The sequence below is a fragment of the Rutilus rutilus genome (assembly GCF_951802725.1).
Source record: "Rutilus rutilus genome assembly, chromosome: 21".
In the NCBI taxonomy this organism is placed as follows: domain Eukaryota; kingdom Metazoa; phylum Chordata; class Actinopteri; order Cypriniformes; family Leuciscidae; genus Rutilus; species Rutilus rutilus.
The window spans coordinates 29,163,537-29,191,421 of NC_140226.1; the positions used below are offsets into that span (position 1 = coordinate 29,163,537).

Consider the following 27,885-nt stretch of genomic DNA (forward strand, 5'->3'; position numbering starts at 1 on the left):
TTTATACTGGGTGAAATGGTCCTTCCATCCTGATAGTAGTCAATACATTATGTGTTTAGAAAAAGGAATGAAAAAAAAATCAGACCTCTGTAGCAGCTGTAGGGCAGTAAAAACTCTGACCAATCACTGCCATTCGGTGCGAATGTAAAGAACCAATCAGATGCCTTCATGTCTCGTGCCCGAGCCCCACTGCGCGCGCTGCCCTGCGTGCACTCATCACATGTCACCGTTCCCGGAAATATTCAGCTCAAAGCACCTGCATATGCAGTCAGCGAAGGCAAACAAGGCAAAAACTACTTCCTCGGACCCTGCCCGCACTCTTGAACGACCTCCTCTGCTTCGCCCTCAACCCCGGACCTGTCCTCAAACCGACGATGCGGTACTTGTCTCCGGACTCGGAGTGTACGTTAGTCTTCATTAGAGTCAACAATGTTTTCATCATGGAAACTCTTACATGCAAAACACCGTATATGTTATGAATCTTACACGAAATTCACCTTCATCACAGTGTAACTGATGGTAATGGAAAAACGTGTATCAATGCAACCTGTTTTTAGTTTTGCCTTATAAATATAGCTCGTTACCGAATGAAACTTTACCAGTATCGATATGCTAGCTTGATAGTGAGTGAGTACTAAAATAAATCTTATTTGTTTATATTCATAGTGATAAAGTTAGGTATTTTATTACATGTGATTCTGACATGATGTCACTGTATGTACTGCGCTCCTTCCTCTCCACTCGTCTCAGGTAATAAATGCGTCTTGTTCCAGCCTGAGCGTTTGGCGTCGCGCGTTCATGTGTTTTGGGGGCGTGGCTTTGGAAGGAGCTCAGAAGGGAGGGGGTGGGAGTGAATGGAAATAATGAGCTGTGTTTATTGCAGATTAAAAGGTCTACAGTCACTCGATGTTTATATTTTCTTTTTTCAGAGTACTTACATTTTAATTATGTATTGGTATATAAAGACAGTTTAAACAAATTTGGAATGTTTTTTTTTTTTTGAAAAAGGATTACCTACCCTACCTTTAACCTCCTTTCTGAAACAGGCCCCTGGTGTACACAGCCATACTTCTCGGCTGACCGAGGCGGATCTCAGTAAATGCTCTCACTTCTACCTGTGTTTGTTGTGAATGTGATGTCCATTGTTTTAGTGAAATGCTGCCCTCTACTGTAAGAAACCCGTAACTGCAGTGTTAGTTCAATACTTAAAGGGGCACTTCACTTATTCCTCCAGAAACTAAATGGAGCAAAACACTGTCCCATAAATAATAGTTTTATGGATTTGGAGCAGTTTAGTTGGAAAAACTCGACGCAGCCGCACTAGCGGTCAATCAGTCTTATTGCATAGCAAATATTAAAATTGTAATCAGACATTTGAAATAACATATGGGAAAATAATTATTTGAAAAACATTGTTTATTTTTTTAGTATTGGATCTTTTGTGACACTTCAGTCTATACGATTAATTTTGAAGACATGATGGGCACTCAGTCACTGAAATTACATTATAACAAGGTGTCATTATGTTACTGACTGACCTGACCCAAACACAACGTTACAACATGACAGAAAATCAAAAACTTTACACATAAACAACAATAAATGTGACTAATAACATTAATTTCACAGCTCACAAATTCAGATATTACATGAAATAACAATAGTTTAAGAGAAACATTAATGCTTGTAAACAACAAAACTCCCCGGGGAATATAGCACTGATGTATGAAACTGTCAGTACTGCAGTCGTGTCTTTTCATTTATCTGGAGTCACTGATAGGTCATTTCATAAATATGTCATCTCAGGTTTCTTATTTCTCTTATGGGATTCACTCTTTGAGATGATGGACAATATGAATTTTGCACACTCTTTAGGATTGAAAGTGGCCGGTACAATGAGATACTCTCCTGGTTCAAGCTTGAAGAATCTCATCACATCTCTTGCACTGATGAAGTTCCCACTACCTTCAATAGGGCGTTTACGGTATAAGAACTTGTCCGGGAGCTTCACATCTTTCATCTAAAGGAGAATTAAATATAAACTTGTATTCAAGCAACCAGTTTATTTAGTAAATATCATGTAATTTATGCATTTTAAAAGCAAAGTTGTACACTTTTGAGCTTGAATTATATTTTTTACTTGCCTCTGGTGGAATCTGTTGAAGTAGAAAATAGAATAGCACACCATTAATAAGTGGAAACCAAAATTACTGTATTTTCTGTGACTCCAATAGAGTTATTTGTTAATACTGACCGCAAAAACATCGAAGCCGATGGCAAAGTCAGAAACTTCACTTCTGTTTCTCTTCTCATGGTTCTGCATGAGGGACACCAGTATGTTTTCAGGGCACTGACCACTGCATTCCTTATCAAGCTCCTCAATCCTCACCCGAAACTGAGGGTTCATCCAGAAGGAGTCTACAAGACATCCATTGAATCAGACCTTTGAGGTACATGCAGTAGGTACACATAAACATTCACACACACACACACACACACACACACACACACACACACACACACACACACAACCATATGGCCAATTTTATAGACACCCAAAAAGCATGTTGCATGCTGTATCTAATATTTCTATTCATGCATGCTAGTATGTAATTGTATGAAATGCTCACATGCCACTCTCTCTCATTATATTTATGAGCTACCTTTATTATTGAGACAGCCACCAGCTGTAGTCCCATCAACCCAGCTGTCTTTGTAACATGTGGAAGTCCATTTGCATTCAGAGGAACTGTCCAGAAACTCAGGACTGAGGCAGCAAATATCAATGTCTTCGAAGTTTTTGGTGAAGTCCTCCATTGACATCCTGCAGTAAAATATGAGTAACTGAAAACATTTGATTCATTAATGCTAGAGATCATATCTGAAACTACAGTTAATGCTCACCAGAACTCCCCGTCATTGGCTAAAAAACGACACCTGGATCGCTCCTCCTTACTCACTTTTTTCCACAACGATGACCTAAAGTTATGCAAAAGCATATATTAAAATATTACATGGGGTTATGCTAACTGAGAAACTAACAGCAGCGAATAAAGAGGGAAAAAACAGATATACTTTTGAACTGAAAGTACAAGTTCTGTTGTAATTAGTATTTCTCTAAAAAGTATAGTTGAATTTCCAATGGCACAGAATTAAATAAGATAACAAAAAGGATGGAAATAAAGTTAGCAATTGTACATCAGAGTCAATTTAAAGTCCATTTTAATATTGTTTAACCATCTTTTTATACATTATAATACAGATTACAGATGCTTTAAAGTGACCATAGCACAAAACATCAGAATTCATCAACTCTTTTTAAAAGTAATTGATGTTTGTCCTTTGTTCCCCACCCAAATGATGACATTTCCCAGAAAGTGAAGTCACTAAAGAACTGGCTTTTGTTTTAAAGGTATATTCTATAACAAAAGACTAAAGGCAACAAAAGCTCATTCGTTCAAAATATCCTTCAGTGAATAGGAGTTAGCAGTGACCATTGAAGTAACTCATGCAAATTAAAAATCAACGGCACTTGACAACCTCCAGCGATTTAATCTATGTTAGTGTGAACATTCCTTAACAAGACTAGACAAGATTTTAAACTAAAAACAGAAAACGTTTTGGCCGTTTATTTACACGACTACAGCGTTTTGGGGGCCTGTGCAAGTTTTTGAAAACGATAATGTTATAATTTCTGTGTAAAGTACAAAAACGAAGGTTTGTGAAACCGGTGACATCATGCGCATGTCATATTATGTTCAGTCTATAGGTGTGTAGTGTTTCTTTACAAAGTGGATGGTAATACTTTTGACAACATTGTCGTAAAAGTAAAACCTTACATTTTTAGTAGTCAAAGAGGCCTGCACGCTCTAACAATGAAGGAAAACGTCTCGGTTACTAATGTAACCCTCGTTCCCTGAAGGAGGGAACGGGAGACGTAACGTCGACGTGACGACGTAATTGGCATCGCCTTGAGAGTCCAATCTACTTCGAGAGTATTAAAGCAGAACTCGGCAACTCTAGCGAACTCTAGTCACTTCTTCGCTGATTTTCCCTTTTGTTGTCGCATGTTTTCCCCACGAGCTCCCCCTACAGCTGTGGGGCGTATATTTCACAACACTGTCGTAAAAAACTCACTTGCGGCGGCCTCCTCCCCCTCTCTACCGCTGCTCATGTGCGTTTGTTATGATCGGAGCAAGCCAACTGTATCGTGTGGAGCTATGCCTACCGAGGTGGGTAATACATCATACATGCATGTGTGTTTATGTCGAATTGCCGTAAAGCAATTTGTGTTTCAAGCTCGTTCTCGTTCTCGTTTCTCACGAGACTTCCAATTTCTATCTTGCCGGGACGGTAGTCCCCAAGTTGCAAGGTTGGTTTTCCGCCTGGGAACGCTGGGGGGAGCGGAGAAAGTCACCAATATCACCAGAACAGGTTGTTTAACCATCCAAATGATTTCTAGACAATTTTATTAAGTTAAAAAAGTTACCAAATTCTGCTTTAAAACGAGCCAATGCATATTGGCATGCGATAATTGCATCAGCTGCTCTGCTTGCAGCGCAAACATATAACGTGCAGCAGGTGCGTCGCATATTGTTTTACGCTGAGGAGCCGTGACGTGTTCGGCCAAACAGCGATGGACAGCAACCGTGGCGACGGGACGTTACGTCTCCCGTTCCCTCCTTCAGGGAACGAGGGTTACATTAGTAACCGAGACGTTCCCTTTCAGTTGCTCACGTTCGACGTAACGTCGACGTTACAACGTAATTGGGATCCCCTGGAAAACGGCACGGTTGCTGCCACATCCAGCGCCCTACGCAGACTCTCAGACCCCCAACTGGCTGGGGTGGAAGACCTGCATAGAGGGAGTTCAACTGCTGTTCCGTTATACCCCACACAGTGGAACTCTTGGATAACACTGGGAAAGCGTGCCAGAGGAAAGGGAAGCTGCGGAGGCCACATCCTGCCAGAAGGGAGGTACCATGTGGAAAATGCGCATATGGACTGGCCGAAAGGGCAATGCAACATATGGAATGTCACTGGGGTGGCTCCAGCCTGAGAAGGGGGAGGCAGCACCGGACAGTGACGGCAGAGCGGACTCTGCCAAGGGAAAGACACGGCCTCACCGCAGGGAGCTGGTCGTGGAAGAATACGCATATGGGATCGCCACAGGGATCACCACATATGGAAACCAGCCTAGCACAAGTTACACAAGCATACGAGCACTAGGCCTGGAGTCGGACGCTCCGCAATGTCCGACTGCCGAAGGGGTGCGGAGGAACTCACAGGGTTCGCCTAAGTGGGGAGCTCGACTGGAGCAAAAAGCGCACATATCCGTTCCAGTGGAAGGGAGTGGCGCAGCAAGCCGACTCTAGAGTGGGAACTTCGGTGTTACCGGCTGGTTGAAGCGAGCACACAGAAAGAAACCGGCTAAACACGTAGGCTATAAAACCTAGCGAACGTGTTAGGTGTCGCCCAGCCCGCAGCTCTGTAGGTGTCTGTCAGCGAGGCGCCGTGTGCCAGCGCCCAAGAAGAAGCGACACCCCTAGTGGAGTGGGCTTTCAAACCAGGCGGGCAGGGCATGCCTTCGTAAGCCAAGGCGATGGCATCCACTATCCAGTGGGCCATCCTCTGCTTGGAGACAGCCTTTCCCTTCTGCTGGCCTCCGTAACAGACGAAGAGCTGATCTGAGGTCCTGAGACTTTGCGTTCTGTCCACGTACAGACGCAGAGCGCGAACGGGACAGAGAAAAGCCAGGGCTGGGTCAGCCTGCTCCGAAGGCAGCTCTTGCAGGTTCACCACCTGGTCCCGCAAGGGAGTGGTAGGAACCTTGGGCACGTATCCGGGCCGGGGTCTCAGGATCACATGAGAGTTATCCGGGCCGAATTCTAGGCACGATTCGTCGACCGAAAATGCATGCAGGTCCCCTACCCTCTTGATGGAGGCCAATGCAAGCAGGAGAACTGTCTTACAGGAGAGGATTTTTATCTCAGCTGATTGCAAGGGCTCAAAGGGTGGTCTCTGAAGTGCCGAAAGGACCAGAGACAAATCCTAAGGGTATAGAGTGGGCGAGGCGGATTTAGTCTCTTCGCCCCCCTCAGGAACCTGACGATCAGGTCGTGCTTTCCCAATGATGTACCTTCAACTGCATTGTGATGTGCGGCAATCGCGGCAACATATACTTTAAGGGTGGAGGGAGACAGCCTTCGCTCCAGCCCTTCTTGCAGGAAGGAAAGCACGGCTCTGATCGAGCAAGAGCGGGGGCTCTCCTCGTGATAAGAACACCAGTCAACGAACAGGTTACACTTCAACGCATAGAGGCGCCTCGTAGAGGGGGCTCTAGCGGAAGTGATGGTGTCAACTACCGCGGGGGGTAGGTCACCTAGACCCTCTGCGTTCCGTCCAGGGACCAGACATGGAGTTTCCAGAGGTCTGGACGCATTGCCATAGGGTGCCCCATCTCTGAGAGACCAGGTTCTCTCTCAGAGGAATGGGCCAGGGAGGGGCTGTCGCGAGGAGCACTAGTTCCGGGAACCAGGTCCGGTTGGGCCAATATGGCGCAACTAGCAAGACCTGCTACAAGGTCTGTGCAAGAAGGCTCACTGGGGGAAATGCATACTTGCGTACTGCCAGAGCACACAGTTCTGTGAATAGAACAACTAGCAGTGAGACGTGTCCGGGGCGGCAAACAGATCTACCTGTGAGGTCCCGAAGCGCCTGAAAACCAGCTGGTCCACCTGGGAATGGAGTCGCCATTCTCCCGGTAGCATCTGCTGCCGTGAGAGCTTGTCGGGCTGCATGATTGAGCAGGCCGGGAATGTAAACGGCACGAAGCAACCTCAGATGCTTCTGACTCCAGAGGAGGAGATGGCGGGCGAGTTGTGACATGCGGCGGGAGCGTAGACCACCTTGGCGGTTGATGTACGCAATGGTCGCAGTGCTGTCCGTACGGACCAGTACATGCTTGCCTAGTAGCGGCGTTTTGAAGCGGCTCAGCGCAAGATGTACTGCTAACAACTCGAGGCAGTTGATGTGCCAATGCAGTTGAGGCCCCGTCCACAGACCTGAAGCTGCATGCCCATTGTACGTGGCCCCCCAGCCGGTGGCAGAGGCATCCGTGGAGACCACAGAATCCCTGGACACTTGTTCTAGGGGAACACCTGCCCGCAGGAACGAAGGGTCCGACCACAAGCTGAGAGTTTGGTGACAGTGCGGGGTCACTTGGACCTGGCACAAGCCGCTCTGCCACGCCCATCTCGGGACTCGATCGTGGAGCCAGTGTTGGAGCGGCCTCATATGAAGCAATCCGAGCAGCGTTACCACGGAGTTTCAGTGGTGCCACTGTTCTGTGTCTGAGCGTGCTCATGCAGCTCAACACTGACTGGACACGGGCCTCTGTGAGGCGCGCTGTCATGTTGATCAAGTCCTACTCCATACCGAGAAAAGAGATCCTCTGCCCGGGGGTGAGTTTGCTCTTTTCCCAGTTGACCCGAAGGCCTAGGTGGCTGAGGTGACTGAGCACCATGTCCCTGTGTTCGCACAACTGCTCTCTCGACTGGGCCAGAATGAGCCAGTTGTCGAGGTAGTTGAGAATGCGAACACCACCTCGCACATGGGAGCAATGGCTGCCTCCGCGAATTTCGTGAAGACGCGGGGCACCAGGGCCAGCCCGAAGTGTAAGACTTTGTACTGATATGCCCGTCCCTCGAACGCAAAGCGAAGAAACGGTCTGTGTCGAGGGAGAATCGAGACATGAAAGTACGCGTCCTTCAGGTCGATCGCTGCAAACTAATCTTGGGGACGGATGCATTTGAAAATGTGTTTCTGCGTAAGCATCTTGAACGGCAGCCTGTGAAGGGACCGGTTCAGGACACGCAGGTCCAAGATAGGTCATAACCCACTGCTTTTCTTGGGTACAGTCGGGCGAACTGAATCGCATAGCTGAGTCTGATGGTACGGATGAGCCAGCGAGATGGGCTGGGAAGCGCTAGCCAGGCTCCCAGACACCGTACAAGCAGGACCAACGGCACGACAGACGTACCCGAGGTGGGGCATCACGGCGGAATGCAGGGACCCAACTCGGATGGCATAGCGGCCCGAAGTGGGGTCTGAGTGTGCAACACTAACCTGACTCCACCGATCGGCAGGGGATGAGTGAGACGGCATAGGCGCGGCCTCGAGCCCATCAGGCTACCACTGGCGAAGCAAGAGGGGGCAGAGGGTGGCAAGGCATAGCGTCGCACACCACCAACCTCACTCTCTTGGGACCCAGAGATAAAGAAGCTGCTTTTTCTGAGAATGTGGTACCGCTGGCTGAGACGCCAGTAGCGGAACAGTATGATTCAACAAAAGTTCTCTGCCCGGCCATCCTCCAGGGAAGAGCAGCTGACTCTGGGTCACCCGTCTCAGGGTTGCTGAGACGCGATGCCGTCTTCCTGCGAAGCTAAACGTCACAGTAGAGCTGGCTGTGGCGGAGTTTTTTTGTTTTGTTTTTCGCAGGAGACTAACATCCTTGCCGACAAACAGACTAAGGGCCCACCAGTGTCTCAGGGAGCACATTGTGGCAAGCTTTTGGTTACCTCAGCTTGAACTGCGGAGAACCGCTGGGCACAGTCTCCAACAGTGTCGCCGAAAGGCCACCTTGTGAGATGGAAGCATTGAGAAAGCGAACTTTGGCGATGTCTCACACCTCTGCATGGTTTAGCCAGGGGGCGCTTCTGGACCACTAGGGTGGACATCATCCGGCTGAGGGCCAGCGCTCTGACTTTAACACGGTCAGTCACCAGGCGCAGCTCAACCCCGACTCAGAACTACCCTCATGCATTATGACTGTTTGGTCACATGCAGGGACGAGGCGGCCTGCAGTAGCACTGCCGCCCCACCATTGAGGGTAGTGAGAGAGGAAAAACTTTCTGCAGCTTTTGGCACATTTGGCTTGCCATATTGGCACCAAAATGCTTCCATACTGCAAAAAGTTTTTCATACACATCTGGGAAGGCACGGGGGCGGGGCAAGGCAATTATGCGTCCCCAGTGTAACCCGGGAAAGCATGGCTGTCAAGTCTGAATCTGATTCAGCATGAGCATGCACACCATTATAGTGGGAGCTCAGCATCATCTTCATTTCCAGAGCGTAACAGCCCTCCCTCTGATGCAGCGATCGACGTCTAATCCTCCCCTGGAGCCCCGAATTAAATGCTAGGTCCATCATGAGAATGACCAGCATCCCATCCAGAAGCTGCCAGGCATGCGAGACAGTGAATGTGGCTGTCAATTCGACGGCACACAGCACGCTGATCACTCAACCTTAATGAAAAAGGCAAGACGAACAACATGCTGACGTGGTCATGTTCTCATAAGAGAATATAACCACCCACAAACAGAGTCTCAACATGTTTGCGATGCGATAGAGGAGTGAGGGGTCCACATGGATTGGTTACCGGGCGGGGAAGCCCTCACTATAATCCTCCGGTCACCCTGGCTATACGCAGAAATAGCCCTTTTCTGGAGCACCAGAAGAAGAACTAGATTGGGGCATAGACGAGGGGACTCCACCTCGTTAAGGCACTTGAGTCTCGGCTGCGCATCTAGAGCGCCGAACGACGCGCGCTGGGTTGCCGTGACAACCCGCGCTGTCAGCCGGCAGCTCGACGGCACACGGCACGCTGATCACTTACACCTTAATGAGAAAGGCAAGATGAACAACGTGCCGACGTGGTTATGCTCTCAGAGAGAACATAAGCCACCCACAAGCACAGTTTCAGCACACTTAAGCCGAGGCATGTGAAACAGTGATCGTGGTCGTCACATGAGGATAGGAAACAACCACATCCAGAAACACACGGTTTGAATGACGTCTTGAGAAAGACGCAGTGTCAAACCGTGTATGCTCTTTCAGGAAAAACTGCTCTCTCTGGTGCTGAAGCACCCAGGGATGACCGCGGCTACGCAAACAGGACGAAAGTGCAAGCCTGATGTGAGCACTCACATTCTCATTGAAGGCGCAACATTCTGAGCTGTGAAAACAGCTGTTTTGCTCTCAGTGAGATTGCGGCCAGCGCTGTTTGCGCTGTAAAACCAACACCAGCCTGAAGAGGCGTTCTCCTGAAGAAGCAGACTCGTTTTCTTCTTTTGAAGTTTAACACTCTCAGAAGATTGTAGAGCAGGAACAGTAGAACCGCTCGGCTCCGAAGCGAAAGACAATATGCGACGCACCTTCTGCTCATTATATGCTCGCGCTGCAAGCAGAGCAGCTGATGCAATTATCACATGCCAATATGCATTGGCTCATTTTAATACTCTCGAAGTAGATTGGTCTCTCGAGGCGATCCCAATTACGTCGTCACGTCGAGGTTACGTCGAACGTGAGCGACTGAAAGGGAACTGACAATTGCGAGATAAAACCACTACTTCAATGAAAAAACGGCAAACGTTTGTCACATGCAACGTTTCTCAATGCCATTGCCTAATAAACAATACTCAGTGCAGGAGCCATCTTAACATAAGGTTTTGGTTTTTCTTCAGATATTCAAGGAATTACCCCATCTTGATTGAAATGGAAAAAAATTACTACAAAATTACTTTTAAAGATTTACAGTTTGAAAGCTAACAAGCTAACTGAAAAAAAGTTAAATTTGCATACTAATAACTTAATACAACTCTCAAACTCATTGAGACTTTTTATTTATTTATTTATACTTAATATAATAGTCATGAATCATTTAGTGGTACAAACAAAGAGTGACACTTGATCAGTGTTGTGATTAGTGAACCTATAATTTCATATTACTCTTACTTGTCACTCCAGTCACCGGTCCACTCGCCTTTTCCCCAAGGGTTCAACACTCTCACCAGCTGAACTGTTTTTTCTCGGCATGTTACCTGTAGAATACAACATGACATGACACTTTTAATGCATAAATACAGAATATGCCATTTGCCATTTCACCAGGGATATTGTGAAATAACCTATTTACCTCAGGACTAAGGACTATTTACAGGCTTGACGTAAGAGATACACAGGAATGAATGCAAACTGAACAAAGGACATACCAAAGTGTGGAGCTCATATGCTGAATACATCTGAATGCAATTAGTAAATAAATACTGGTGTACACAATAACAAAAATGGTTAATATGAGAACAAAGCAAGTATTGTTGTAGTTCAGGGTTGCCTGTCCTGTTCCTATAGAATAGATCAAACCTGCAGAGTTCAGATCTAACCCTGATCTAACACACCCGTCTGTAATTATCAAGCACTCCTGAAGATCTACAATAGCTGGTTCTGTTGTGTTTGAAGCTGAACTTTGCAGGAAGATAGATCTCCAGGAACAGGATTTGGCACCCCTGTTGTAGTTAAACACTTGTCTTTCTATAAAAATCAACCTCAGGCTTATTGAACATTTTCCCAGGTGGTTACATGTGAAGACAGGTCCTAGAACAGAGCCTTGAGGGCACTACTCAGGAATTCAACACAAAGTTAAAGTGCAGGAGGTTTTAAAACTAAATGGATTGGAAATGATGCAATGGAAAAAGTGATGCTCCTATGGAGAACAAATTCAGAAAATCTATCTATCTATCTATCTATCTATCTATCTATCTATCTATCTATCTATCTATCTATCTGTATGTCTATCTGTCTGTCTGTCTATCTTATCTGATGGCACTGTGATCTGACATTTGATTCTGTGCAGACTTACCTTGTAAACCTCCGTCACTGTATATGCATGGCCTTGAACAATGCCATTGGGTAATACTGTGTTTGCAGATGTTTTCTGATATGGTATGAAAAAAGACATATTGAATCAATAATGCTGCTTGGTGAAATATGTATCAGGAAATAGGAAAAATAGTTTTTTGTACAGCTAATGCTCTACATTGTTCCCTACATCTTACATTTTAGAAATGTTCACTATAGTAATTTGTATTTAATTGATCATTGAAATCTTTAATGCAAAATACTTAAGTGACAGTGTTTTAGATGGATATGGTGATAACATATGTCACGGTAATGAAAGGACAAGCCTGAGGTCACCGCTTACCCCCAGAAAGGTGCCACAGGCCATCAGAGCCTTTGCTTTTGCTGCACGGTTCATCAGGCTCCACAAATCAGTAGAAGTTTTTGCTGTTTCAAAGTGCACGTGGATGCCACCAGTGAAGTCCAACAGAGCTTCAGATACAAGACCAGCGTGCATGTCAGCATAGGAGCCGCACACCCTGTAAAAGTAATTCTACATTTCAATACAGTAGACCAACAAGCCTTTAATGATTGATTCTGTGGGATTACTCAAATTGTTGATGATTAAAATAGACCAGGGGTGTCCAATCCTGCTCCTGGAGGGCCACTGTCCTGCAGAGTTCAGCTCCAACCTCAATTAAACACACCAACTAATCAAGGTCTTACTAGGCTTACTAGAAACTTCCAGGCAGGGGTGTTGAGGCAAGCTGGAGCTAAACTCTGCAGGACAGCGGACCTCCAGGACCGGGTTTGGACTGTTATCATTGTGACAATGTCCATTACTTCTATCTGTAAGGCAACTTCAGAACCAGGGTACATACACAACATAAAAAGGGCCAAAATCTCTTGTAATTATGATTAAATAATATTTGGTAGCACTTTATTTACAGTCTTGTTCCCCATGTACATACGTACTTATTATAGCAATTACAATAACTGGGTAATAACTAGGTACTACCCTGAACCTGCCCCTAAACTTAACCTTTACCCATGTAGTTACCTTATATTACCAGCATACTGTAAAATCAAGTGTAACGTAATATTTTTATGTTCAATAAACAAACATGCTTTTATACTATGAAAGAAGAATCATTTTAAGAATAAACCTACTTGGCATAAGCTTTCTCCAGCAAGGCAGGCCAAAACTCATTAGATGTTTTTGAATGAACAAAAATGAGCTTGCCATCGATTGTTGGCAGTTTGTCATCAATGACAACGTCAATCCATTTCCCAAACCTCCAGAACTATATGAATAAAGCAGAAGGCTTAAGGACTGATCATTTGATTTCATAAAATGTATTTAAGTTATTTTGAAAAAGACCAAAGAACTCACTCTAAAGTGAAATATCCCTGCATAATCTTCACCAAATGACTGGCCAACTGGCATGACCTGGTCCATGACATCCTCCTGAAAGGTTAAAGCTCCAACTGAAGCAAGAAACCAGCAGTCTCCTAAGGTAAAAGCACAAACATTAGCAAAAATTGATCTTTCATTGAGTTAACAAAAGGCATTCTGGTCTATAGAGTGATGTGATTTACTGCATAGATACAGTATCATTCAAAACCAACACCTACTGGAGTATGTAATAAACACAGATATAAACATACCTAAATAAGATCCTTGGGAATAGTCAAACCTGGAAACCCCCTTAACAATGAGTTGAGGGTCTGCCACTATTTTCTAAAGAGAGAGAATAATTAAATTAATACATTATACAATGAAATACTGGGCATTTGTATTTTGAATCTGCTTTCAAGACACTTAAAGTGACTGAACGTGGAATCATGGGAGCTAATGTATTCATTTTATTAACGTTACTGTGGTATGAAGCAGGGCGGGCCAAGAGCCGTGGGACATTTTACCTTGCTGTTTTTGTTAAAGTTACATTTAAAGTTCACCTCCTTTCCTGAACTTAAACTTTGTTACAGTTATGTCTAATCACTTAAATTCCCCTCATTTTATTTCATTCTAATAAAACAGCTGCAAGTGCTGATTTGCTTCTCATACAGGTCACTTTATCTGATAAATTACAATTGTGGGGTAACAGCGCTGTTTTACAATCTTACTAAAATACATTTGAGTGTGTTGAAAGTTATTTTAACGTTACTCTGTGCGTTCGCTCGGTGGCTGGTATGAGACACTTGTTGCACATTGCAGTAAGCTAGATCGATATTAGAATATCATATTATTAAAAGCTGGGTGACTTGTGTTGCTAAATGGCATGCACTTAATTTTAAAATATATTGTATGGTGGAAAAAATGCTGTACTTTTACTACAAACTCTTTTTGATTATGCCATGCTAGCCACTTGACTGAATTACATTGTCTCTGAGGCATGGTACAAACATGTTACTCGCGGTAAATCAAGAAAACAAAAGATTCAAGCAATAACACATAACATAATATACATATTATAAACAATATATTAAAGCGTCTATACCGGTAACATGGATATGTCATTGACAGACGATATAATGACACAGGCCGTTACACTGGTTAAAATATCTGATTTCTCTGGATTTAAACATTGTTGGAAAAATTTGGGATCTTGCAAGTTTACGTCAACAAAATATATAACATTGTTTGAGTGGTTTTGAGGCATTTAAATCCAAAAATAGAACATATTGTGTCTTTAAGACCCCTTGCCAGAATTGTAAATGAAAATATGTTGGGAAATGCTACAGATAAACCTGTTCTTACAAGCCCTAAGAGACATTTAGCAACAATTGATGATGGTAATATTCAAGTTCTTTTAGATCCGTTCAAACAATAATGTCTATAAACTCTTCTTGAAAGTTTCTGAAGGTCTGAAGATGGAAAGTCAATACAGGTAACTTACGGATGGCCTCAACCATTTGATTTGTTTCATATCCAATCCAAGTTTCTTCTTTGGGTCAATGGAGCTGCTGTCTGAAGGGAACTTCTCATCAACATATCTCCTTTTACTGGTGAAGCAGCTCTTCTTCAACTCCTGGTAGTCCTGATCCAAGAATTTCAAAGGGACGTCAAGAGTTCCCGTTTTGTCTCTTGTGGGCTGTTTATCCCCGGGTATTCTCTTCACACGAGGTGGTGGCATTTTTACAGCTGTAAAAGTCGGATTTTTAGGAAAAAATATAAAGAAAAACAGATAAAAGTGTCACATCTGGCATCTGTTACTGGTGAGATGACACAACACTATGCTATAATATGTTTTGTTTCCAAAGACCTGTAAGAGATTAGAGACTCTAGGCTTGTTAGATCTGTTTGGGAGGGAAATCTTGTCCCTTTGGAAGACACATCTTGATAGCTTTTAAGAGACTTACAATATAATTAGATATTAAACTCAGTTTTTAAGATATAAATGATATACTTCACCTTCAAGGATAACAACTCACCTAATTGAGCAGTTTTCTCTTACTAGGTTTGACCGATTCTCTTTGTTCTGCCCTAGGCTCAGGAATTCCGCGCTCAGACCGAATGATGTTTTCAGGAAGGGTGTAGAGCAGTGTGTAGGTTTGGTTTTGCTCAGGGACACTATTGCGTAAACTGAAAAAGACTTCCAAATTCCTCCCACCTGTGCAGTTGCGTAACAGTTTCACCATATATAGCCTTAACTCAAAAAAAATGTTATATGCAAATGAGCGCGGAAAGCGCTCAAGAACATCAAATGTATTTTTAAGATTGTTGCTAAGCCAATTAATGTTTTGACAGAAAGGTTAGTGTGTTAGATTGGTTGACAAGACCACAAAGGGACACACAATAATGACCATAATTATGAACAGTAACTAAGAACATTGTGGCATCGGTCTAACAACAAACTACATAAAACTTAGACTTCATCTATAGAAATACACTTAGTGTTAGACAGTAACATTCCAATCTTTTTTTTTTTCTTTTTTTTTTTTTGAGGTGGGGCAATTATAATTCAGAAGAATAGAATACTTATTGTTGTGTCCTGCTGTAAAAGCCAACTAAAGCCCTTATCCATTTAGCTTTTTCTGACATGATCATTTCATTCTAAAAGAACAATGAATCAATACTATTAGTCATATAACTGAAACTTTGCCTGAATTACTTTAATACGGAACATCACACTGATGCCAGACTGAACAGAGAGAACCACAACTTAAAATATTAATTGTAACAGGAAAATAAAGCAATACAATAGAATATTGAAACTTTTAGAGGAACAAACAGTTTTATTCGATTAGAGATACAAGTCCAGGAAAACACATAAACCTTTATTAGTTTTGATTTATATATTTTTTTAATAAGTCAAATTCTGATTCATTGGGTAGGCTACTCATCCTAAATGTAAGTATGCTGCGCATTAAAGGGATATCACCCACAATGAAAATTCTGCCATAATTTACTCACCCTCTTATTTTTTCCAAACCTGTATGGCTTTCTTTCTTCTGCATCACAATAAGTCTATTGTGATTGTCAAAACATTTTAGTAACTACACAGAATTTTAGGTTTAGTGACAACATGTTACACTGTTCACATTACAATTTCTGGTAAGCTACAGTTTTTTTATCATTGCTTGGCACAAATTTCACAATTTCAATTCAATTCTTGTGATTTGATTCAATATTGACTCATTTGGATAAATATTAGGTACACAAGATAGGTATAGGTATTAAAATAATGGTAGTATTATTTAAGGTTAAAATAACTAGGTTTTTTTATTATAATAACAACTTTATTTAATGATATAAGTAAAAATATAGTAAATATGTAATATAGTACACATATTTAGCAAAATACTCTCTATCTTTTTTCCTAGCCAACTAATGTTCTATTATGGTCATTAAATGGCTTTCCTGAGGTAGGCTAAATATTATGTGACATAATTGTTCTCCAGCTGTTTTATTGACCTCTTTCCGTGGTTGAAAAACACTGATTGATCAATATTATGTATGAGGAATATACATTTCGGTAAGTTGTACTGTCTCTTTAAACATTGTTCATTCGTGTTTATTTACTAGCTAGTAGAGATTATCGGTTCACGTGCCGCTAGGGATCTGTCACGTCACATTTACAAGCGCCCAAACGGTATTTATTGTTTGAATTTCGTAATAAAATTGACAGAATTTGAGAGCTGAGATTTTTTTATACAAGTAACCTTGTCTCGTCTTGTCTGTCGGTCTCAGTGTCCTCTTTGTTTCCCGACTTTTCTGTGCGTGAGAAAATGGATGTGTGGCGTGAGAGTGTGTGAAAAGTGTCAATTCTTCCGTGAGTCTCACGGTGAATGCGTGAGAGTTGGCAGCCCTGCAGTCAGTGACTGAGGGAAGACATTATCAAAAATCTTTCACTATTGTAAGTTAATGTTAAATAGAGAAAAACATTTTACATTAAAGTAACTTGTACAGTAGCCTAGGCAACTTGTTGGACCTCGTTATTGAAACACAAAATAACCAATAAAATCTCAAGCACCAAAAGCAGCCCATACTAATCATCCAAGTTCTCTTTATCTGGAAAGTACGCACTTTTCATTTATTCATACATGGTTGCAAAAACATTTAGGCCTAGGTCAGAATTTTAAGTGTCTTATAAATGCTTCTTTTTTTTTTCTTTTTTTTTTTGTGCTGTAATTTCAAAGACATTCAGTTATTGTGCTTTTATATTTTATGCCATCTATGTATCTTCCTGAAAAAAAAACAACAACAAAAAAAAAACTTTATGTTTATCGCTTTGAATAGAGGTTGATGATACAGTAATATCAATTGGTGTAGCTACAGTATAGAAAATGGGTAAAATTTGACCATGGAGCCACATTATATCTAGGATTGCACCATATAGGGCCTTTAAAATGAAGATTACAAAAGAAAAGTTTATTAAGAATGAGAATATAGAAGGATATTAAGATGACTTTATATTACTTTTAGTTACAGGCACACAAACTTTGGAAAAATACTATTTATGGCACTCAGTAACGTTCAATTGTGATCTTCAAAGAATGTGCGACCATTGAAAATGAGTGATAATTTACTCATGGAGCCACATTAACATCCCTATGTATTGGGACTTAAATTAACCATATTCGGCCTTAAAAAAAAAAAAGTGTGTTAAGAATTAGAATCTAAAAGGATATAAAAATATTTTTAATATGAGTTGCAGGCAAACTTTGCGCAAAAATCAAAAGTAGGCCCAGTGCTTTTTCCCTTTTTTAAAATGTCACCGTTGGCATAGCTATAATAAAACGAAGATGGCTAAAGTCAACCGATTTAGCTAAATAGACCTAACAATCTCTGTGTAAAAGTAAAATAATGATGCAGTTCTAAAGTCATTTTAACCCCCCTGTAATCTGACTCCAAATCTCAGGTGAAAATTCTCATTTTGACCCATTTTAAAAACTGTAAATTACTCAGTAAATCTACATCCATCACATGTAGCCTAATATTTTGGCATTATTCTTCATTTACGTTTGTATTTCTTCAGAATATTTTAACAAAATCAAAAATATGAGACGGGAATGTTTCTGAAATTTGGTTGATTTTTTCCACGAAATGCACCAAATGTGTTTGTCTGAGAACCTTTTATACATCTTTTGTACACATTTTAACTGCAGTGTCCCTTATTCTGTCCCTTATTTTCCTATAAAGAACCACGATTGTCCCTTATTTTCCTTTCCATAAGTTGGCAACCCTAAATACATTCAAAACAACATTTCCAAAACTGGTAAGTTAGCCTATGTTGCTTGTGGTTACCCCCCTCACAAACCTTTTCACATGATGAACACAAAAGACACAACCAATGGATACATTGGATCCACAATGGATACGCAGCGCTTCTGTGCTGTACGTCACCACGTAGGCTCACGCATCACACACATGACCAGCGTCGACCAATAGTGAGCCTACGTGGTGACGTCCAACACAGAAGCGCTGCGCTGTTACGTGAATTCACTCAGGCCCTCAGAAGAAAATGAATAGTTGAATAAAGTTGTTATTTTTATTTATTTTTTGCGCACAAAAAGTATTCTCGTCGCTTGATAAACTTATGGTTGAGCCACTGTAGTCACTTGGATTATTTTAACGATGTCTTTACTTTTCTGGGCCGGCAAGTTTCGATCCCATAGAAGCCTATGGAGGAGTGATCCAGCTCTCAGATTTCATAAAAAATATCTTAATTTGTGTTCCAAAGATGAACAAAAGTCTTAAGGGGTTGGAACAACATAAGGGTGAGTAATTACTGACAGAATTTTTTGGGTGAACTAACCCTTTAAGCCTAGCAGTGAGTGTTTAATGAGCAGTAGGATAATCTCGATCTCTTTTCTCCCAGTGTGAGTATCTGCAGGTCGGAACCAAAACAACGTTCTTCTGCAAAATGCATGCAATTTTGGTTTTAACCGCTAGAAGGACAATGGTGTAATATTAATCATTTAATTCTAATAATTGAATAATCACTTTTATAAGTAAAGTTGTAAGCTATTGGCTCTCTAAGACCTCAGTTACACCTGGTAGGCCTAATAAGATCCAAATGAGGTGATCAAAAGTGGAGGGCTAAATAGCCTAATAAACCCCAAGACGTTTTGTGATCTTATGTCAAGTTCATGCTCTCCAAACATAGTGTTCACATATCTACTATAATAAATGAAATAGGCTAGTTGAAGTAAACATATGGCGTGATTTGTGAAAACAAATTAATTTGAAATAGAGGGCTACTTTTGACTGCCGTTAATGGAAAGACGAGCGTTTTGCCATTATAATTATGGCATTAGTTATGGCATCAACAGGGGCTACAGCGAAGACGATAACCTGTCAATCTCTGACAACACCGGCAACACTTTGATTTAGCGATGATTTAACGTTAGTTACAAAACCAGAGACGCTCACCCGAATCCGACTCATACCAGGTCAACCGTCAAAAGAGACGCATTTGAGGCTCATGTTACAGGTGTACACAGCGATACTTCTCGGCTGACCGAGGCGGATCTCAGTAAATGCTCTCACTTCTACCTGTGTTTGTTGTGAATGTGATGTCCATTGTTTTAGTGAAATGCTGCCCTCTACTGTAAGAAACCCGTAACTGCAGTGTTATTCCTCCAGAAACTAAATGGAGCAAAACACTGTCCCATAAATAATAGTTTTCTGGATTTGGAGCAGTTTAGCTGGGAAAACTCGACGCAGCCGCACTAGCGGTCAATCAGTCTTATTTCATAGCAAATATTAAAATTGGAATCAGACATTTGAAAAAAAATATGGGAAAATAATTATTTGAAAAACATTGTTTATTTTTTTAGTATTGGATCTTTTGTGACACTTCAGTCTATACGATTCATTTTGAAGACATGATGGGCACTCAGTCACTGAAATGACATTAACAAGGTGTCATTATGTTACTGACTGACCTGACCCAAACACAATGTTACAACATGACAGAAAATCTAAAACTTTACACATAAACAACAATAAATGTGACTAATAACATTAATTTCACAGCTCACAAATTCAGATATTACATGAAATAACAATAGTTTAAGAGAAACATTAATGCTTGTAAACAACATAAATCCCCGGGGAATATAGCACTGATGTATGAAACTGTCAGTACTGCAGTCGTGTCTTTTCATTTATCTGGAGTCACTGATAGGTCATTTAATAAATATGTCATCTCAGGTTTCATATTTCACTTCTGGGATTCACTCTTTGAGAAGATGGACAATATGAATTTTGCACTCTCTTTAGGATTGAAAGTGGCCGGTACAATGAGATACTCTCCTGGTTCAAGCTTAAAGAATCTCATCACATGTCTTGCACTGATGAAGTTCCCACTACCTTCAATGGGGCGTTTACGGTAGAAGAACTTGTCCGGGAGCTTCACATCTTTCATCTAAAGGAGAATTAAATATAAACTTGTAATCAAGCAACCAGTTTATTTAGTAAATATCATGTAATTTATGCATTTTCAAAGCAAAGTTGTACACTTTTGAGCTTGAATTATATTTTTTACTTGCCTCTGGTGGAATCTGTTGAAGTAGAAAATAGAATAGCACACCATTAATAAGTGGAAACCAAAATTACTGTATTTTCTGTGACTCCAATAGAGTTATTTGTTAATACTGACCGCAAAAACATAGAAGCCGATGGAGTAGTTAGAAACTTCACTTCTGTTTCTCTTCTCATGGTTCTGCATGAGGGACACCAGTATGTTTTCAGGGCACTGACCACTGCATTCCTTATCAAGCTCCTCAATCCTCACCCGAAACTGAGGGTTCGTCCAGAAAAGGTCTACAAGACATCCATTTAATTAGACCTTTGAGGTACATGCAGTAGGTACACATAAACATTCACACACACACACACACACACACACACACACACACACACCATGGCCAATATTATGCATATACACCCAAAAAGCATATTGCATGTTGCATGCTGTATCTAATATATTTATTCATGCATGCTAGTATGTAATTGTATAAAATGCTCACATGCCACTCTCTCTCATTATATGTTTATGAGCTACCTTTATTATTGAGGCAGCCACCAGCTGTAGTCCCATCAACCCAGCTGTCTTTGTAACATGTGGAAGTCCATTTGCATTCAGAGGAACTGTCCAGAAACTCAGGACTGAGGCAGCAAATATCAATGTCTTCAAAGTATTTTGTGAAGTCCTCCATTGATATCCTGCAGTAAAATATGAATTACTGAAAACATTTGATTCATTAATGCAGCAAGAGATCATATCTGAAACTACAGTTAATGCTCACCAGAACTCCCCATCATTGGCCAAAGAACGACACCTGGATCGCTCCTCCTTACTCACTTTTTCCCACAAAGATGACCTAAAGTTATGCAAAAGCATATATTAAAATATTGAATGGTGTTATGCTAACTGAGAAATTAGCAGCGGCAAATAAAGAGGAAAAAAACAGATATACTGTAGGCTACCTTTTGACCTGAATAAGCTTCTTTTGGAATTAATAAATATTTTTCTAAAAGGGTATAGTTGAATTTTCAATGGCATATAATGGAAATAAAGTTAGCAGAAGATGATGTCACTAAAGAACTGGCTTTTGTTTTCAAAGGGATATTCTATTACTAAAGGCAACAAAAGCTCATTCATTCAAAATATCCTTCAGTGAATGAGAATTAGCAGATTCCGGCGATATGAATGACAGTGATCGTTATGTAAATAATACAAATGAAAAACCAACAGCGCTTGACAACCTCCGGCGATTTAATCTATGTTAGTATGAACATTCCTTAACAAGACTGTAATGGTATATTCAAGGACTGAGGGGCCATTTACAAGACACCATTTTAAATTAAAACAGAAAACTTTTTGTTCGTTCTGGCCATTCATTTACACGACAACGGCGTTTTGGGGGCCTATGCAAGATTTTGCATACAACGAAAATGTTATCGTCTCCATGTAAAATACAAAAACTCAAATTTGTGAAAACGCTGACGTCATGCACATGGGTGTTGCATGTTCAGTCTATAGGTGACGCGTAGTGTTTCATTGTCGTTGTGCGCTAAAAACGCAAATGAAAGACTTTTACTTTATCATGTAAACGTACCCTAGATTCAAAAAGGCCTGCACACTCTAACAATGAAGGAAAATTGACAATAGGGGTTATGCGCAACATACTTCCGGGTTCTACAAAACAGATATAACTACTTCCGGTCGTCAGCTACTGAGGTAAACACAGCGTAGGAATGGCGACCTTTTATAGCCGGTGTTTACAGGAGCTACCCATTCTATCCATTTCAGATGTACCTCGTATTGCCAAACGGACTTCCAGAGCCTCGAGTACTCCGTTAGATAAAGGATTTAAGTTTTTACGCCTCCTCATTTATTCATGATTATGAAGGTATGTAAGTTAGTATATGTAGCTTTTGCTAATGGCACCCGATGTAGAGTTAGCTAACTATCAGTAAGTTAGTTTAGACTTGTATGCTATCATAGTAGTTTAACCTTTTATATTTGCTTGCAGACGATTAAAACAATCAAATGAAGACTGCATTTTTTTTTTTTATAATTTTTTTTTTTCTGATACTTAAGCATTCGTGACATTTTAATTAAAACAGAAATAAGAATTGTATTCTGAAAAAAGCGCAAAATAAGTTACTTCAGAGATCATCTACCGCTGCAGATGCGTACGGTAATGCTAACCGGAAATGTTTATACCTGTTTTCCGGTTCGAACGTTGCGCGTTCCGCATAACCCCTATTGCGAGATAAAACCACTACTTCAATGAAAAAACTGCAAATACATTTTGGTCACATGCAACGTTTCTCAATGCCATTGCCTAATAAACAATACTCAGTGCAGGAGCCATCTTAACATAAGGTTTTGGTTATTCTTTTGATATTCAAGGACTCTCCATATTCAAGGCGAAATTTTCGCACGTTAAAAAATAAATACGACCTCACGTTATGTCAATCAAGCTTTACGCTGCCTCCGAAACTTTCGTCCGTCATAATAAAATTCGGATCAGGTTCGATTTTCTGCGTTTTTCGTGTCCGTAGCAAGCATTTTGAATGGTGTTTTGAAAATTCAGAGCCACCGAATCACAAATATGAAAAAACGTATATATATACAAACCATGGGGACTTGACTAAAAAAAAGCAGCATCCATGCAAAAGTAGTGGTATAATTAAAAATTATTGATGTTTTGATCAAAGAAACCTAGAAAAAATAATATAGTATTCAGCTTGGTGAGCTTAATATTTTATCTAATATACTACATATATGATGGGGACAAAATTACTTTTGAAGATTTACAGTTTGAAAGCTAACAAGCTAACCGAAAAAAGTTATTTAGCATACTAATAACTTAATACAACTCTCAAACCTGTTAAGAATTCTTTTAATATAATAGTCATGAATCATTTAGTGGTACAAACAAAGAATGACGCTTGATCAGTGTTGTGATTAGTGAACCTATAATTTCATTTGACTCTTACTTGTCACTCCAGTCACCGGTCCACTCTTGTTCTCCCCAAGGGTTCAACACTCTCACCAGCTGAACTGGTTTTTCTTGGCATGTTACCTGTAGAATACAACATGACATGACACTTTTAATGCAAAATGCTTGTCATAAAATTCTTTTAAACCTTAGTGTGAGCTACTTGCTTCTTCTGTGGGATTTCACCACCACAGTTTAAATACAGAATATGCCATTTCACCAGGGATATTGTGAAATAACATATTTACCTCAGGACTAAAGTGACTAAACACAATGCTTTGAGTTACATAAAATATAAAACATTATTTCAAGAAACTTCTCTTGCAAAACCACAGGCTTGAGATGAATGAATGCAAACTGAACAAAGGGCATAGCAAGTGTGGAGCTCATGCTGAAAACATCTGATTGCAATTAGTCAATAAATACTGGTGTACTGTACACAATAACAAAAATGGTTAATATGAGAACAAAGCAAGTATTGTTATAGTTCAGGGTTGCCAGTCCTGTTCCTATAGTATAGATCAAACCTGCAGAGTTCAGATCTAACCCTGATCTAACACACCTGTCTGCTAAAAAGTGATGCTCCTATGGAAAACAAATTCAGAGAGTTGCTAGACAGCAAGATTTTACATGTTTTGATCATTTCTTAGAGGACTGGAATTGGAAGGAACCCTGGTGAGTTTACTTGCAGTTATATTTTGGAAAAGAACGCACTATTCTTGCTTTCCAATCAGAAATAAGACAGACTAATCTATCTATCTATCTATCTATCTATCTATCTATCTATCTATCTATCTATCTATCTATCTATCTATCTATCTATCTATCTATCTATCTATCTATCTATCTATCTATCTACCTACCTATCCATCCATCCATCCATCCATCTATCTATCTATATGCTTATCTGTCTGTCTATCTGTCTTTCTTATCTGATAGAAAAGTGATCTGACATTTGATTCTGTGCAGACTTACCTTGTAAACCCCCGTCACTGTATATACATGGCCTTTAACAATGCCATTGGGTAATACTGTGTTTGCAGATGTTTTCTGATATGGTATGAAAAAAAGACATTGAATCAATAATGCTGCTCTGTGAAATATGTATCAGGAAATAGAAAAAAAGAGATTGTTTTATGTACAGCTACATCTTCCATTGTAAAAATGTTCACTATAGTAATTTGTATTTAATTTAACATTGAAATCTTTAATGCAAAATACTTCAGTGACAGTGTTTAGATGGACATGGTAAAAATCTGGACAAGCCTGAGATCACCGCTTACCCCCAGAAAGGTGCTACAGGCCATCAGAGCCTTTGCTTTTGCTGCACGGTTCATCAGGCTCCACAAATCAATAGAAGTTTTTGCTGTTTCAAAGTGCACGTGGATGCCACCAGTGAAGTTCAACAGAGCCTCAGATGCAAGACCAGACTTCATGTCAGCATAGGAGCCGCACACCCTGTAAAAGTCATTCTACATTTAAATACAGTGGACCACCAAGCCTTTAATGATTGATTCTGTGGGATTACTCAAATTGTTGATGATTAAAATAGACCAGGGGTGTCCAATCCTGCTCCTGGAGGGCCACTGTCCTGCAGAGTTCAGCTCCAACCTCAATTAAACACACCAACTAATCAAGGTCTTACTAGGCTTACTAGAAACTTCCAGGCAGGGGTGTTGAGGCAAGCTGGAGCTAAACTCTGCAGGACAGCGGCCCTCCAGGACCGGGTTTGGACTGTTATCATTGTGACAATGTCATAAGGTACAGAACCAAGATACATACAAAACATAAAAAGGGCCAAAATCTCTTGTAATTATGGTTAAAAAATATTACCATACTATAGTAATAAAAGTAAATTATGCATAATTACATGCAACGAACCCTCAACCAAATTCTAATCCTACCTTAACCCTATAGTAAGTACATGTAGTTGCTTAATATTACTTAGTACTTAAATGTATAATTACTACAATGACACCTTAAAATAAAGTGTAACCAACTTTATTTACTGTCTTGTTCCCCATGTACATACGTACTTAATATAGCAATTACAATAACAGGGTAATAACTAGGTACTACCCTGAACCTCCCCCTAAACTTAACAATTACCCATGTAGTTACCTTATATTACCAGTGCTGTCTTGGGTAAGTACACTTACTGTAAAATCAAGTGCAACCTAATATGTTTATGGTCAATAAAGTGTGACACTGATGAAGGGTTGAACACAAAAACGCTTTGCACACTTTATTTGTGGCCTCTGGACAATCAAATCCTGTGGGCTTTTTGGCCTGTATTTGGATCTCTTTTTCTTATGTTCAGTAAACAAACATGCTTTTATACTATGAAAGAAGAATCATTTTAAGAATAAACCTACTTGGCATAAGCTTTCTCCAGCAAGGCAGGCCAAAACTCATTAGATGTTTTTGAATGAACAAAAATGAGCTTGCCATCGATTGTTGGAAGTTTGTCATCAATGACAACGTCAATCCATTTCCCAAACCTCCAGAACTATATGAATAAAGCAGAAGGGTTAAGGACTGATCATTTGATTTTATAAAATGTATTTAAGTTATTTTGAAAAAGACCAAAGAACTCACTCTAAAGTGAAATATCCCTGCGTAATCTTCGCCAAATGACTGGCCAACTGGCATGACCTGGTCCATGACATCCTCCTGAAAGGTTAAAGCTCCAACTGAAGCAAGAAACCAGCAGTTTCCTAAGGTAAAAGCACAAACATTAGCAAAAATAGATCTTTCGTTGTGTTAACAAAAGACAAAATATAGAGTGATGCAAATTACTGCACAGATACAGTATCATTCAAAACCAACACCTACTGGAGTATGTAATAAACACAGATATAAACATACCTAAAGATCCTTGGGAATAGTCAAACCTGGAAACCCCCTTAACAATGAGTTGAGGGTCTGCCACTATTTTCTAAAGAGAGAGAATAATTAAATTAATACATTATACAATGAAATTTGCGATTTGGGAACAACTGAAGACATTTAAACTTGTATATTGTATTTTGAATCTGCTTTCAAGACACTTAAAGGCACAGTACGCCTCTAGAGGTTCCTTTTTCAAAACAATAACAAAGGCGTTGCTTGATGATGCCGTGACTGAACGTGGAATCATGGGAGTTGTCATCTTAAAATACATTTGAGTGTGTTGAAAGTTATGTTAACGTTACTCTGTGCGTTCGCTCGGTGGCTGTTTAATTGCAGTAAGCTAGATCGATATTAGAATATCATGTTATTAAAAGCTGGGTGACCTGTGTTGCTAAATGGCATGCACTTAATTTTAAAATATATTGTGGAGAAAATGCTGTACTTTTACTACAAGCTCTTTTTGATTATGCCATGCTAGCCACTTGACTGAATTACATTGTCTCTGAGGCATGGTACAAACATGTTACTGGCGGTAAATCAAGACAACAAGAGATTCAAGCAATAAGACTAACCGTGTTGAACTATATAACAATGATTAGTTTTCTGTCAATAAAAGTATCCAAACTCAAATATGTCCTACTGTTAAAGTGGATATATTACGTCATTGACAGACGACATAATGACACGGGCCGTTACACTGGTTAAAATACCTGATTTCTCTGGATTTAAACATTGCCGGAAACATTTGCGATCATGCAAGTACACATCAAAACAAACAAAATATATAGCATTGTATTAGTCGTTTTGGAGATCTTAATCTAAAAAATTAAATCTATTGTTCTATCTGTCTATTAGATATCTATCAATAGATCAATCTATCTATTGTGCCTTTAAGATGTCTTGCCACAATTGTAAATAAAAATATGTTGGGAAATGCTACAGACAAACCTGTTTTTACAAGCCCTAAGAGACATTTAGCAACAATTGATGATGTAATATTCAACAAGTTATTTTAGATCCGTTCAAACAATAATGTCTATAAACTCTTCTTGAAAGTTTCTGAAGGTCTGAAGATGGAAAGTCAATACAGGTAACTTACTGATGGCCTCAACCATTTGATTTGTTTCATATCCAATCCAAGTTTCTTCTTTGGGTCAATGGAGCTGCTGTCTGAAGGGAACTTCTCATCAACATATCTCATTTTATTGGTGAAGCAGCTCTTCTTCAACTCCTGGTAGTCCTGATCCAAGAATTTCAAAGGGACGTCAAGAGTGCCCATTTTGTCTCTTGTGGGCTGTTCATCCCCGGGTATTCTGTTCACACGAGGTGGTGGCATTTTTACAGCTGTAAAAG

The 27,885-nt window shown here is 40.5% G+C and overlaps 2 protein-coding genes across 4 annotated transcripts; both read right to left on the reverse strand.

Moving 5' to 3' along the window:
* Positions 1–208: 208 nt before the first annotated feature.
* LOC311280899 (calpain-1 catalytic subunit-like) lies at positions 209–19,682 on the reverse strand. Of its 3 annotated transcripts, none has more exons than XM_084393422.1 (12): positions 19,556–19,682; positions 14,577–14,821; positions 13,345–13,417; positions 13,070–13,188; positions 12,847–12,980; positions 12,041–12,215; positions 11,699–11,773; positions 10,795–10,880; positions 2,905–2,979; positions 2,664–2,824; positions 2,251–2,418; positions 209–2,020 (listed from the first exon to the last, which is right to left on the reverse strand). In XM_084393422.1, exons 2-12 carry the CDS (start codon positions 14,811–14,813, stop codon positions 1,980–1,982), a joined length of 1,344 nt encoding a protein of 447 aa, XP_084249548.1. In that variant the 5' UTR covers positions 14,814–14,821; positions 19,556–19,682; the 3' UTR covers positions 209–1,979. The 3 variants fall into 3 exon arrangements, with proteins under 3 accessions (XP_084249548.1, XP_084249547.1, XP_084249546.1); XM_084393421.1 differs by lacking the exon at positions 19,556–19,682 and adding an exon at positions 15,112–15,290; XM_084393420.1 differs by lacking the exon at positions 19,556–19,682 and adding an exon at positions 15,112–15,221 and having other exon boundaries at positions 209–2,156; positions 2,255–2,418.
* Positions 19,683–20,348: 666 nt separating this feature from the next.
* On the reverse strand, positions 20,349–27,870 carry LOC311281347 (calpain-1 catalytic subunit-like; the record flags this gene model as incomplete). The annotated part of the gene is made up of 12 exons (XM_084394189.1): positions 27,632–27,870; positions 26,509–26,578; positions 26,239–26,357; positions 26,016–26,149; positions 24,924–25,098; positions 24,616–24,690; positions 23,639–23,724; positions 21,436–21,510; positions 21,192–21,352; positions 20,787–20,950; positions 20,677–20,688; positions 20,349–20,552 (listed from the first exon to the last, which is right to left on the reverse strand). The coding sequence occupies exons 1-12, from the start codon at positions 27,866–27,868 to the stop codon at positions 20,349–20,351; spliced, it is 1,512 nt and encodes a 503-aa protein (XP_084250315.1). The 5' UTR covers positions 27,869–27,870.
* Between the last annotated feature and the right edge of the window lie 15 nt (positions 27,871–27,885).